This window comes from Cheilinus undulatus, linkage group 1, assembly GCF_018320785.1.
Source record: "Cheilinus undulatus linkage group 1, ASM1832078v1, whole genome shotgun sequence".
NCBI classification, from domain to species: domain Eukaryota; kingdom Metazoa; phylum Chordata; class Actinopteri; order Labriformes; family Labridae; genus Cheilinus; species Cheilinus undulatus.
In genome coordinates, this window is record NC_054865.1 from 45,711,002 (window position 1) to 45,726,097 (window position 15,096).

The window sequence follows — 15,096 nt, forward strand, 5'->3', positions numbered from 1 at the left end:
AGTTCTTAAATCAAGAGAGTGATTAATACATAAGTTGAAAGTGGGACAAATCGTTCATTTTTCAAGTATTAACATAACTAAGACATCCACTTGACCTAAGAATGTTTTATTCGCGAAATAACAAACTTCCTGCGTGAATGTTTGGCATGCCAGTGACATATGAGCACTTGAGACCCATCTATTTTTGTCACAGTTTCTGGGTGAGGGTTGGACTGCTTACACACAGTTGGCTTGTCGGACGCCACTATTGGTCTGAAATGGTTGTTTAGAAAAGACTGGTTCACTAAATTATCCAGGTAAATCTGCCATAATTTGATTTGCATCCTTCATACTTTATTTCATTGGCTGTTGTCGAGCTATGGTTAAATTAATTTTTTTGCTGTGCAAATGTCCCACAGTCTTCTCCTCATGGACTTTTATGAGATCAGAGGAGGCAGATTGGACGTGATTGCAGAAGAATCTGAGCACCACGATTTAAGCAGAGCGTCGACCGCCATGGAACCCTACAATGTGACTTCAGACAGAGGGAGAACCTTCCAAAAGTTTTCTGTCAACACCAATGAGTCCCTTCATTTTGAGCCCTGTGAAGACATCCCTCCGTCTCCTACTGGGGCGGAAGATGGAAATGATGAGGATGACGTGTTTATGGAGGGAGGACCAGAGGTGGGGACACTAACACAGCTCTGGTCAAATATTTTTCATCCTCTTTCTCAATTTTAGGAAGCCAACATGGGATTGAAATCACTTTTCAAAATAGGATTTGGTAGAAATGGGAGAACAAATATAGATGGAGTAGAGCAAACTAGTTGAAAACACAGTTCACCAACAATATACAGTTTGGGCCAAATATTGAGGCTGAAATAAGGCGCAGATGTGGTAAGTAAGCCTGCCTGAGGGCACCATGGGGCAGGTTAGGGTTAGGAGGACTGACACACCCCTAGTAAAGCTCCCAGTGTCACTGTGTATTACCAAGGGCATGGGAAAACACTCTTATGATAAAGAACAAAGCCCAATCCTCTAGGGCTGATTAAGGATGGATGTGGCGAGTGAGCATGGCTTGGGTACCATCTGAGTGGGTAGAAGGGTTACCATGAGCCCCTGGTTGGACTGTGGATGTCCCAAGGGCCTTAAAACCACTGGCGGTCTCCAGGCGTATTACCAGAGATGAAGAGGCCCGTACACAGGAGATGCCATTGAGCTTGCCCCGTAATGTGGCACGTCGGGCCCTGTGATGAATCCTTGGCGCCCCATATGGCTAGAACTTGTGCACATAGCTGTACATATTCAAAAATGGCTTGTTTCTCATGTGAGTTTATGGTTGTTTTATGGATTTTTATCATTTTTAGAGTGAAACAGACACAATCAGAAATCGTTTGCAAGGAAAAGTTGCTGAGATGGAGAGCTTTGCTGGTCATTTGGAGGAAATCTTTCTCACCGTGGAGGTAAATATCAAACTTGGAAGACTTAATTTAGTGAAAACAGATTGTTTTCATGTGGACTTTTCTGGCAAAGGCTCTATTGTAGGTGTGTTTTTTATATGATCTTATAAATGTGTGCACAGGAGAATTTTGGCCGTCAGGAGCAGCACTTGGAGCAGCACTACAATGATGTGCTGCAGACGTTGTCTCAGAGATATGATGAGAGGGCGGCTGGTCTGGAGGAGGAGAAGAAAGGGAAGCTGGAGGCACTATACAACCAGCTGCTGGCTTGTGGCCGTGCAATGGATGCCTCCAAAGAGCTCATTGAGACGGCCCAGGAGATTTACCGCAGCCAAGACAAGAGGCTGTTCCTGAAGGTAGCTCTCGTGTTCTTGAGTGTTGAGTGCCTGTCCTTCAAATCTGGAAATTATTTAGATGATTTTGGTGTCATTATCTTAATGTAGTTAGCTTCAAAAAACTTAATCTATCCTAAAAGCTCATCTTTGTGAATATGAAATCCTAGATGTTTTACTTCTTTATTTTTTTATTTTGCATGTATTGACAGACAGTTATGCCCACCATTAAGAGGTAATTATCTTGCAGCACTGAGTTTGTTGCACAGTGTAAGACTGGAATAACTGCAAAATGATTTTAACTGTTAGTCGCACATGGTTGATATTGCATGACCAAGAGTTTTTGTTTGGTTTCAGACTAATATTAACTTTGTAAACCAGTAAAAGAAGAAATATTCAGATTTTTTTGTTAGTTTAAAGTACTGACAAAGTGAAAATACCTCAAAACAACTGCTGACTTGAACATCTAACAGCATGCTAGTATTAACAACAAATTTAAAAGGTGTTATTCTTTCTCTGTAGCTATTTTATATGGCATGTTTGAACTGAAAAGGCTATTGCATCAACTGGGAGAGTGTGATGGTGCTCATTTTAATGTCTTTATAGAACAGGGGTGTCCAAACTACATCTAAGAAGCCATATTCAGCCCATGGTCCACTTTTGATTGGCCTGAGAAAATTCTGAAAATAATGAAATATGTCCTGCTTTACAGCATTAGGCTTGGGATGGACTGAACTGTGCTTTTTAGGTTCCATATTCAGCAGTGCTGCTGTTTTAACAAGAGGGGTCTGGCTGTGGACTGTACATTTCTGACAGCCACTCTCACAGGCAGTTCATCTGAGACACTGTATATTTCAGAAGGAAGTGTCATGATTTTCCAGTACAAAGTATTCCTTTTTAAATCTTTTAATTCCACTTTATTCATAAACAAAGTGTGGCTGTTCCATTCATGAAATGATCACATTGCAAACATTACAGACTAAAAAAAATCAATAGATGAAATAGAGAAAAATATCAGAAGTCTAATCCAGGATTAGTTAAGACGTGTTTTAGGGGGAGTTACACATAATGTGGCTCACTTTAGCAATGCGTGCTTAAGCAATGTGACTTTTAGCAAATGTAGCTAAAGCTAACATAAATAACAAAACAACACACCTATGTAGCTTACATAAATGCTTTGTGATCTTAGCTTTAGCAGTGTTGGCTATGTAGCTGCATTAGCTACATTTTTATGGCTAAATCAGCCTTAGCAACGCGATCTTTAGCAGACAGCTGAAGCTAAATTAGCTAGATGGAGAGAGTAGATATGAAGGTTTTTTGTAAGATTAGTTTTAGCTACATTAGCCGCATAGCTATGTTAGCTTTATATCTCCATTATCTACATGGCTTACGCAGGTAATGGAGCTACATAAGCTACATTTGCCACATTAGAATGTTTTCATGGAGGATGAGTTTTTTTCTTGTAAGCAGACTGTTTTATTAAATGTTTTGTAATCAGGTAATGCCAGTCAGGTTTTTAGATGTTTATCTTTTGGTTTTCTAACCGTAACCTTAACCCTTACCCAAACCATAAACCAACATTTTATCCGATTTTATGTGAATTATCTGAATATGGAAATAAGCTGTCCGTGTCTCCCCTATCTGCTGCATGAACTATCTAATTGGCCTCCCCAAAATCTTCAATAACAGTTGGCTTTTGCCTTGTTAGGCAATTAGGGGAAGCTGTGATTAATGCTGTGTTTTAAGCATATTCATATATGCACATAACCCTTAACCTTTAACATGCTTAAGGTGAGGTAAAGCAAAGTGGTGCAGTCATAATTTTATTTTCAGTATGTGGCCCTCAGTAAAAGTAGTTTGGATATCCCTGTTATTGGTTGTTGTAGTGGTAGTAGTAGTGCAGTCTAATAAAATGCATCATAACCTTTAAGATAAAAATGACTGAAGTGTTGCTGCCTTTTGAAAAAAAACAAAAACTATAACTTTATTGTCATTAGCTCAGAAAAAGCTACCTCTCTGCTCCTGGAGACCAAATTGGTAGTAGCATGGTTTGAAATACACAATGTGAATGCCATCATTTTGAACATTTCAAACACTTGTTTGTATTCCTGTGGTTTTCCCAAGAATCGAGGAGTTTGCCAAAGGGGAACAAGACCTCACCTTAACAACACGTCTGGACTTTAACACACCACTAGCTGACCTCTCAGATGTCAAAACCATGATGGACTCCATAAATGTTGTTCCAGGTCTGATTAAAAAAACACACTTCTTTCTCTTCCACCAACAATCCATTAACGACAGCTAGCTGGCGTAATCGCTTAGAAACACGCCAGGAGTACGCTAGATTTGTGATAAAGAAACATGCCAGACTTCTGCATCTATAGAAGAAAATAAATCCACAACTAGGCTTCTATTGTTATGCATTGCATCCTGGGTAGTGATGATATTACCTGGACTAAGGAGAAGAAGAACTGGACTGTCGCTTAGTGGTCCAAAGTTCTCTTTTTAGATGAAAGTAAAGGTTGCATTTCATTTAAGAATCAAGGTCCCAGAGTCTGGAGGAGGGTCAGAGAGGCACAGAATCCAAGATGCCTGAAGTCCAGAGTAAAGTTTCCACAGTCAATGATGGTTCTGGGTGCCATGTCATCTGCTGGTGTTGGGCCAGTGTTTTCTGAAGTCCAAAGTCAACTCAGTAATTTGCCTGGACATTTCAGAGCACTTAGCTTTATGGAGATACTGATTTCATTTTCCAGCAGGACATGGCACCTGCCCACACAGCCAAAAGTAAAAAAAAGCTGGTTAAATAACCATAATATCACTGTGCTTGATTCCTGAAAAGCAAAGAGAACCTATTTAGTATATAGTCAAGTGGAAGAAGAGAGACACCAGACCCAAAAACGCAGATGAGCTCAGGGTAGCTATCAGAGCAACCTGGGCTTTCATAACACCTCAGCAGTGCCATAGGCTGGTCACCTCTACGCCATACCAGTTGATGCAGTAATTTGTACAAAATGAGCCCCAACTAAATACTGAGTGCATAAAAATGAAATACTTTTCAGAAGGCCAACATTTTTTTGTATTAGAAAATCTCTTACTATTGGTCTTTTTAAATATTCTTAGTTTTGGGGATTATGAATTTTGGTATTTCATTAGCTGTAGGCCATAATCATGAAAATTGTCATAAAGAAAGAAATACTCTAGATTTTTCACTCTTTGTGTAGTGAATCTGTATCATATATGTGTCCTTATTTGAACTACTGAAATAAATTAACTTATCTACAATATTCTAAGTTCTTGCAATGCACCTGTGTTTAGTTTGTGGTTATAGAAAGTACATTTTCAAGCTGTGCTCATATGCCCCTGCATTGGCAGCAGACAGGTAGAATGAATTTATAATATAATATTATAAAACAAAAAAGTATCTCAAAGGACAAATTTACTGTGATACAACTGTGTCAAAACATTTTATGGTCATTATTTATGGACATAACTCAAGAACAGAGGATGAAATTGTAACCACATTCTACATACAGTTAATGACACTAATATAGTTGTCCACGTAAATCTTCCGTGCTGCAAAGTTCAAGATATGTTTGAAAATTCATGTAGAAACCATGGCTACAGCTCTTTTTTTTTAAATCACAGTCAACTTTATTGCCTTAACATGCCTACACATGACGGGAGCCTGACTCTGCTGTTTGTCTTGCTCAGTGAACAGACAGGCTAGTAGATGTACAACAGAGCAAGAATTACAAATCTTAACAGAATCAAGTCAAAGCCAATCCTATTAACGATACAAATATGCCTCAAAGGGCCTCAAAATCTCATAGTAAAGGGCCATAATGCTATTTGAGGGTATCACAACTTTGACTGTTGATGGAGACGTCCAACTCCAGGGTAATAATCTTCGCACAAATAAGATTAATAACAGATAAAAGCACAGTCTTGTCAGTGTTTGGCCTCCATTAGAAGATACTGCTTGACATTTTATTCAGTACTCCTTCTGTACAGTTATTTTAGTTTGAATGGTTTTGCTTGACAACAAAACCACATTATTTGTATGTCCACTTTATTATAAAAACAGCTCCATCCGCCCCAGTGATCAACCCCCAGATGCCAAACTCTGCCACCCAGACATCGCTGCGTGTCTGCTGGAGCCTGTTCTCTGATGACACCGTGGAGTACTACGAGCTTTACTACAGACCTGTGCTGGAGGACACGCCAGCAGTCAGCACCAGTGCAGTGCAAGGTCCAGCACAGAGACTGCAGGCTCACACTGCATGATAACACCATCTACTGTTGAAATGGGATCTGCTGTTGAAAATAAGTAATGTGTTTTGATCTGACAGCCACAATGAAACCTGTGCTTGCTTTTTCAGAGAGTAAGGTCAAAGTAAAGGAGACCCACTGCACTGTGACTGATCTGCTGCCCAACGCTCAGTATGAACTGTGGGTGACGGCAACCAACACCACAGGAATCAGCCCAGCCAGTGAGAAGGCTTTATACATGACAGGTAGTAAAAGTTACACTTCTTTTTCAGTCTTTTTGGTTTATTTTGTCAGCACTTACAAGATGGACATTGATGAAAATATCATCTAGTCCAGGATTGTCCAAACTATGGTCTGCGGGCCAAATGCAGTCAGTGGTCCATGTTATTGGCCCACAGCAATCTTGACAGCCAAATAATAATGACATCTTGATTCATAACACCCTGATGAATAAAAAAAAAGATTTACAGCAGACAACGGTAACATAAATTACAATAGTTAGCTCCACTATCTGCTCCATCTAAGGGTCCGATTTACAAATCATATTGTGCTTATCATCCTCAAGCACCATCACTCCTATCGTACATGGCAGCTTTGTGTAGTTCGTGTCTGAATGTGGAGGTGAGCCATCTGCACCTCCCCTTATTGCTTTATGGGGCGTATCTGGAGGCAGCCATGCTGATCAGAGGCCTCCTGAAATCTGATTGGCCACCCCAAAACCCTTAACAATGAGTTTTTTAGTTAACTTGTCAGCCAGCAAAGGAAAGCTATGATGTGGATCCTATTAAGTTTATTTATTTATTAAGCAAATATCAATCTGTTTTAGAATGTTCATCCAAACTTTACACTAAGGCCCGTTCTAAACACAGGCAGTTATTTTTGAAACTGTAGGTTTTCCTCCTCTGATTTCAATAATAATACCGTCCACACATGCACGTTCATGTTTGTCCACATAAAAATGCAAAAATTCATTGTTATATGCTGTGAAGTGCACGCCATATCAACAGCAGTCTGGCTTTGGCTGTGTGGGTGAAGCAGCTGGCTCAAAGAAAGCAGCAGTGTCTTTGACAGAGGTGGAAAAAGTACACAACTATTGGACTCATGTAAAAGTACTGGTCTACTGGTCCGTAAATCCACTCAAGAAAATGTAAAAAGTTGTAAATCAAAGTTTATTTAAAGTACTGAGTAGTTACCGAGGAGATGTACAGCAATATATATCTTTCCTTATTGGCAAGAAAAACAAGAGAACAGATCTCCAACTAGGATTTTCCGGTAAAGATACACTTCTATTATAAAGTACACAGCAAAATTGACAGTGTTAATTTAACTCATATGATGTTAAATTTAACACTTTAGAAGTGTCTATATTTGTCCAATATACATATAAACTACACTTTTGAAAGTGTTAAATATTTTGCAGTATGACAGAGCTGTTGTAACTCTTAAAAATTTAACAAGGTGGGCATCCTCTGGAGAAAACACAACAAAGAGTCAACCTCATAGCAAGGCAATGTTTAAGAATACCCACAATGCATCCTTGAGGGGGAACTTAAAGTCACAGGCGGGAACTCTAACTCGGTGGATAACTTCACTCATGGTGCACATGTGTCTCACAACAAAAACATGACCAAAAGAACCCCAGCAAGGATTATTGTACAGCAGACAACATCTAAACACAATGCAACACATATAAAACACATCTGAACACTCTGCCCAAGGGCATGATGGAAAGTTCTGCCCACACATCCCTCTAGATTTGAAATTGCAGTGGATGGACCGTAGATTAACTGACTCTTTACAAAGTTGAAATAACATTGGTGGATCATCATTGTCAAATGACCATTTCACTCAGAGTGGAGTTAAAATTACACACTAGTTACTTGCTTAAGTAGAAGTAAAAATATTGATTTCAAAATGTACTCAGAAAAGTACAAAAATCACAACTATCTACTGCTAATCTACTCAATTACAGTAATTTGACTTAATTTGATGATTTATCTTCCACCCCCTCATTGACATGTAAAAATGTTCTCACCATTACTCTGTAATGACAATTTTATTTTCAAAGTAGTTCCACCAACCTGAATCAGGTCTCATCCAAAACTACTGACGCTGGCGTTTGTGTTCTATGAAGCGGCAGTGAGCTCCATTCAGGCATCTCTGTTCATCAACATAGTTGGACAGCGACTGTTTTTGTATGTGTATGCATGTAAAAAATCCAAGTGGCAATGTTAATACCAGCACAAGTTGGTGTCCACCATTGTCACGTTAACAAAAGTGGTAATACTGCTCACCAGTGACATCAAACAGGTCTAAAAATCTTCACCTTGGAAAGAGTTTCACAAAAAGTGCATTTAAAATGACCTAAAATTCTGTTAGCATGTGTATGAAAGGTCAAATGCAGAGAGAAAAACTCAGTTTTCAAAGATTCAAGCATTTGTGTCTTATATTCCCAGTGCCGTCACCTCCAGTGATAAAGCAGAGGGAGTGTACCAGCTGTACAGAGGCCGCTCTGATCCGTTGGGAGTCAGGAAACACCAACCCTGTGGACTCTTACACTGTGGAGCTCAGTGAGATGGGAACTGATGGCACACAGAGCAATATTACAGAGTAAGAACTATGTTAATATGATAAAATGTAGGGAGATAAATCATGATTTCATTGTGCTTTCAATTAAAATTTTCACAAAGAGGCAGTTGCACTTGCTATAAGGCTAAAATGCTCCACTAGTCATGCAGTGCTTCAAAGCTGCGGAGTCCCATGATATTTGTCCTCACAGGCTGTCCTTTATTAAAGCTTCTGCTTCAATACATCCATAAACAAGCCTGTTTTAGTGCTTACCTAGCATTTCTTAAATTCCCTTGGTTATAGAGCTGCTGAATCAAGACTCACTCTGCCCCAGAACATCTATTCTTAGCTTCAGTTGCTGCAGCATCATTAGCCTCTGCTAAAACACTGTCCTCACATCGGATGCAACTTTAATTGTTGTTATCAGGTCACTTCGGGGCACAGTCACACCATTTATCCATGTCATTTGCATATTTTTTTGTAGTGGAGTTTAAATTGTATTAAATTGAACTGGTATTAAGATGATACAGTAAGGCTCAACTATTGACTGTAAATAAGAGATAAACAATAATTCTGATTAATTTACCCTGTGGTGCATTAACATATTTTAAAAGATAATTGGTCTGTTTAATCCCTCAGGTCTATTGTAGCTGTGCCCACCTGCCAGTGTCTGATCCAGCTGCAGTCAGGACGGCGTTATCTAATATCTGTGAGAGCGGTTAACATCGGAGGGCCCAGCGACAGGAGTGAAGTTATGACTGTGTCCACTACTGGTAAGAAGCATCATGCATTGGCGTGTTTATTGTGCTAAGCACAAGGGGTTAACAATTTGCTCACAACATTTGATGTGGTGAAAGAAGCATTACACATTTATGAGAATACAGAAACATCTCCTGCCAGTCAGTGTTGTTTCTCCTCAGTTATTATCATTGATGCATTTTTGTTTACCCTGTAAACCTTCAAGAAGCATCATCAGTTTCAGTCTAACTGAATATATGAGTCCCAAGGAGTTTCAACTTTCAAGTATTTCAAATCAAAAAAATATTTGTGCACAATAAAAAAATTGAGCAATATTAGAAAAAAAGGGAAGTCACCTGTACACAGAAGCTACATCCCTCAATGCATTGGTTGCAGGTTCACATCTCAGTCCTGTCATTGTTTGGTCCTGTCTTCCCTAATTCTCTCTTTCAGTGTATTTCCTGTCTCCTTTTTCAGCTGTCTAGTTTATAATAAAGGCAAAACCAAAATCTAATGTTCAATATTTATTTCTAGATACTCTGTACTGGTGTTACAACCCGTTGTGGGCCCAGATTGGGAACGAATGTGATAAACATGTTAGGTATTGGCTGTAAAGCTTGGTATTAAAAGCTACTATTCAGTACTTTGAATAAACGTAAAAATAATTATTTTTACTTGAGTACAATATTCTTCCACTTTTTCTACTCTGGCTTCAGGTTTTGTTTGATGGTTTAGCAACAATGTGTCAGATTTCGTGTACTGTTTACTACCTGGGACATAAGTCTAAGTACCACAAGTAGAAATACTTGAATAAAAAGGCCTTAAAAGTAAATTAAAGTACACAATTTATGGTGATAAATTGTCAGCTTTTTGCATATTCATATTATAATTTTTTTTTACTTGTGCAGGTACATTCTTCTATCTCCTGGAGGACACTGCTCATCCCTGTCTGTCCATCTCTGAAGATGGCTTCACCATGTTCTATGGAGATGAGGAGCTACCCATCAGCGCTATGGCCTTAGAGGATAACACCTTTGCCAGGTAAGCAGGAGAAAGGCTGAGTGTAGATATGTGGTTCCTAGATAGTGAGATGAGTCAAGTGTAGGTGTTCCCTGGGAATTTCAACAATCATACATAATTCCTACAATGCTACAACACAGATAATGTAACCTGTGTTAAAGGAGACATATTATGCAAAAATCACTTTTTCAGACTTTTCTAACACAAATATGTGCCCCTGGCCTGTCCACAATCCCCTCAAATACCAGAAAAATCCATTCCCTCTCCCCCACTCTTTCTCCACCTTTCAGAAAATGTGTGCTGAAACAAGCTGTTCTCAGAATTAGCTCCTGGTGACCTCACCAGGAGCGTAAGCACCCGCCCCCAGGTTTGGTTGGCCCTCCCCCACTTGGAGGAAAGTGCTGCCCTCCTCTACTGATCTTCTCAACTACCAGCTGAGATGCTGGATAGCTCAATGGGTTATCCTGCTGACTATGGTCTGGGCGGTTGATGGTTCAAATCCCAGTCAAGTTCTAACCTTTGGATAAAAGTGTCTGTAGTACCAGGAGTACTGCATCCATTTCCTGAGAGGGGTGTGGTCAGGGGCGGAGTCAGACAGCTAATCACCATTTAAAGCCACAGACACAGAAACGGCTCGTTCTGAGAAGGGCTGAAACAGAGGGGGTTTTAAATGTACAAAAATCCTATACTGGAATGTTTTTTCAGCAACAAACTTCACAGGCATGTTTTGGGGACCTCTGAGACCAATTTAAGCTTGTCTTAAAAGGGTATAATATGTCTCCTTTAAAGAAGCTGTTTTGCATGGATGAGTAGTACATACCTTGAGATTTTGGCTTGATCTTCAGTGTGCCTGCCACTGGTGTGTATACTAAAGTGTGTTTATGTGTCCAGGTGTGTCGCTGTCCTGGGGGATTTGATTCAAGTGCGGGGCAGACATTACTGGGAGATTGAGGTGGATGATGGGACTGAATTTAGGATTGGAGTAGCGTATGAGGACACCGAGAGGAACTCGTACCTCGGAGCCAACAACACGTCTTGGTGTATGAGACACATTCTCACTCCAACCAGGTAACAAAACACAGCCTTTATTTAATTTTTCACTGTGCTGATCTTATTTTGCCATGTGTTCTGTTCAAGGTTATTAAAACAGAGCAAACTACTTTAAATTCTCACTTTCAACACATGAAAAGGTCCAATTATTTGGTGTAATAACATAACACATGTAATGTCATTTTAATCAAAGCAGTTTGTAGAAGAGAGATGATTTTTCAAAGAAAGGAAAATAGGAAATTTCGTTATATAATCAATTTCATATTCAAGGAAAAACATGATGAAAAGAATATTTTTGCAAATATTTGGTTTTCTGGAACATCTATCAACCCAAGAAAGGACAATAAGCCAACTTAGTCTTTTGTTGGAGGCCCACATGTCTGGAAACATGACATCTGATGGTCTGTTCAGAATCTGCTCCTCTTGAGTCAGTAGGTCTTCCAGGTGCATTTCTGTGGCGGCACGGTAATGAAGCTTCACTGTCTTTATCCGTCATGACACTCATACCATCACAATGCATTTTGGGGCAGCACTTTATTAAAATAGGCCCTAATTATCTAGTAATTCTATAGTAATAAGTTATATTTATCGAGTGATTTCTCAACAATAAGACGGTAATTACCTAGTCTGCATTTTAACAAGTAATAACTTGGAAATACGGTAATATTAAGGAAGTATTTGCCTAGAAATAATGTGTTCATTTTCAAATAACTCCTTGTGATTTTATGGCAATTCTCTTGTAATCAAGTGGTATTTTGCCAAGTAATTTATTAGAAATAAGATAATTTTCTAGTCCCTCCTGAATAATTTTCAAGTAACTTTTTGGGGGTGAAGGTTAGGATTAGGGTAAAATAATGCCTAATTACTGGAGAATTGTAACAATATTACAAGGAATTACTTGATAATTAATTCATTGTTTCAAGGTAAATACTTCCTTAACATTACCTTATTTCAGAGTTAAAATGATTCAAAACATAAGCATATTACTTGGTAATTACCATCTTAGTCTTGAGAAGTTACTAGATAATAACCACTTATAACTTTAATATTACTAGGTATTTAGGGCCCCCTGACATAAAGTGCTACCCACCTAATGGATGTGAGCAAGCACGACATGCACTCCCTGCACTGTGCTCCCTATCCGATCCATTTTTTTTTTTTAAGAGTCATTTAAGGAAAAAAAAAACCAACAAATACTGCCTTTTCTACACCGATGTCATTACCACTGAAGATAGCATTGACAGGGAAGCAATTTGTCTCCTCGATACATGTCTGTGTTGCTGTAGTGAAGGCAATACCACATGGAGACATTAAATGGCACTGTAACCTTGGCTATTATATCTGAATAATACCTGGTATCTCCACCCATGGGCGCATACAGCTGTGCCTGTCAGTATGTTCCACCGAAGAGACGGTGGGTAGGAGGAGCTCATCTGCATTTAAAGACACACGCTAAAAGCCAGGGCTTTGAGAAAGGCTATATAGAGCTGGTTTATATGGGGTCAAAAACTCCTTTGGCACTTAATTGCAGACATTCAATTTAGACCACAGGGGGCTTTGTTAAAAGGCAGAGAAGGGGTATGATAAGTCACCTTTAAAAGAGGTCTGTGCGATCTCAAAGGAGGAATTAACATTTCAACTAGCTTTTTGAAATAAGATAAACTTTATTGCCCCCTTGCTGCAGCCATATTAAGTATTAATAAATAACTTCCCTAAAACAATCTACAATACATACCATCAACCTTTCAATTCTTAGACTATCAGTGCAAAATGCAAGAGAACTCATAGTCCAATCCAGCACCAATCTAGCCTGATATGCTGTTAAATACAATAGCTCTATAGACACAGGAATAAACATATTCGGTCTACAGCAGGGAAACCTGGAACATTTACCAGAGAGCAGTAGTTCATACTCTAGATGTAAAACATGAAACTGAGCATTTACAATCTCAATGGCCTGTCTGAGAGCAGCCTGTTCACAAACAATCTGCAGGGATGTGCCATTTTCACCTCCTATATCTCCTATTATTTTTTTATCCAGCATTTTGACACAATCTTGACCAGTTTGAAACTAGGAAAAGGCCCAAATCCTCTTTTTAACGATGGAAAATGCTCATATTTTTTTGTGTAGCACATGTCTAAAACTGAATGCGTTTTAAACAAAAGGAGAAATTAGAGACTGCTTTTAGAAATGCTAAGACACATTTCACTATTTTCTGTCATTAATTGAGGAAAACCATCATTAGACTTACTAATAACTTGGTGGTAAGTTAAAGCTTTGGAGCAGGGGTTCTCTACTGGTAGGTCGGGACACAAAAGTGGATCACAGAGCTGGTTTTAGTGGGATGCGAAGGTGTGCCTGGGAAAAATATTGGCATCAAGATCAGGATGTATAGAAGATCTGTGAAGATATATTTTTATTTATATGTTTTGCGGTTTTTCCATGATAGCAAGCATGTTTTGGTAATATTCTCAAAATCTAAACATATTTAACTCCTTTTCTGGTGGAAACAAAACTGGTGTCATTTCAATGTGTTAATTTCTCAGATATCAAGAAAAAAATGTATGCCCTATTATCACGATTGAAATAAAATACAATATATCCATGTACATTAATTTAAGGTATCTACAATCACACACTTTTTTTGTTTCATATATGGTAAAATACTTAAATGTTATTTAAAATTTTGATTTCAGTTGTTGAAAATGTTCAGGAGTTTGGGTCGGGATTTCTTATTTCAGAAAAGATGGTGGCTCCCGAGTCTTGACCAGTTGAGAACCTCTGCTCTAGAGCTTACTATGATGCAGCAACTTTTTCCAGTGTACTCGTCTGTCCTCTTTATTTGGCATCTTAGAGAAGAAACCATCATTTTTACAGGAATACTCCCGGAAAGCGAATACAGATTTTTTTTTCAGTCAATCTGATACAATAAATAGCTCACTGATCCTCTCAGGGACTACTACTGCAGTTCACAGAAACTAGGCCAAGACTAAATTTAGCCAACTGAAATTTTCTCGTCCTAAGCAAAAAAAAAAAAAAAAAAAAAAAAAAAAGTGCATTTGCTCACTGCAAAGCTAAACCTATTGAAGGCAGCAGAAGCCCATGGTTAAAGATCTGTTACTTTCATAGTGTTTCTATGGCAACCCTCCTTAGAACAAAGCAGGAGAGTTGAATTGTCACATGTAGAAAATCAGAGCAGCAAACACACAAGGCTTTAATGTGGCTTTCATTGTAAATGTTAATACAGCCCCCACACGATTTAACAATTACGTTTCTCTTCTTTAATCTGGAGCCATTCAAAGTCCTGCTGCTGGCTCATGATTCGGCATGACATTGATAATGACTGACACATCCCTATACAGGAAAAGAGGAGAAAGCTCTATATACTTCTTCTAGTGCTACATAACCTATTTTTTCTCTTTAGGCATAAATATGAATTCCTACACAATGGCTGCAGTCCAGACCTAAGGATTACTGTGAACCCGGTGCGGTTAGGAGTGGCCCTGGACTACGAGAGAGGGACTCTGTCCTTCTTTAATGTGGATCTGGAGCAACATCTGCATACCTTTCAATGCCACTTCCGAAATTATGTCCAGCCGTGCTTTAGCCTGGACAACCCTGGGGCTCTTACTCTACACAACGGGATTGAGGCTCCTGAGTATGCGTTCATCTGAAACCA

At 39.0% G+C, this 15,096-nt stretch overlaps 1 protein-coding gene across 1 annotated transcript; it reads left to right on the plus strand.

Moving 5' to 3' along the window:
- The first annotated feature begins 93 nt into the window (after positions 1-93).
- LOC121509128 (fibronectin type III and SPRY domain-containing protein 2) lies at positions 94-15,092 on the plus strand. The gene is made up of 13 exons (XM_041786364.1): positions 94-296; positions 399-663; positions 1,347-1,442; positions 1,562-1,795; positions 1,984-2,006; positions 3,896-4,017; positions 5,856-6,020; positions 6,151-6,285; positions 8,497-8,650; positions 9,248-9,381; positions 10,255-10,387; positions 11,258-11,434; positions 14,842-15,092. Exons 2-13 carry the CDS (start codon positions 409-411, stop codon positions 15,089-15,091), a joined length of 1,878 nt encoding a protein of 625 aa, XP_041642298.1. The 5' UTR covers positions 94-296; positions 399-408; the 3' UTR covers position 15,092.
- Positions 15,093-15,096: the final 4 nt, after the last annotated feature.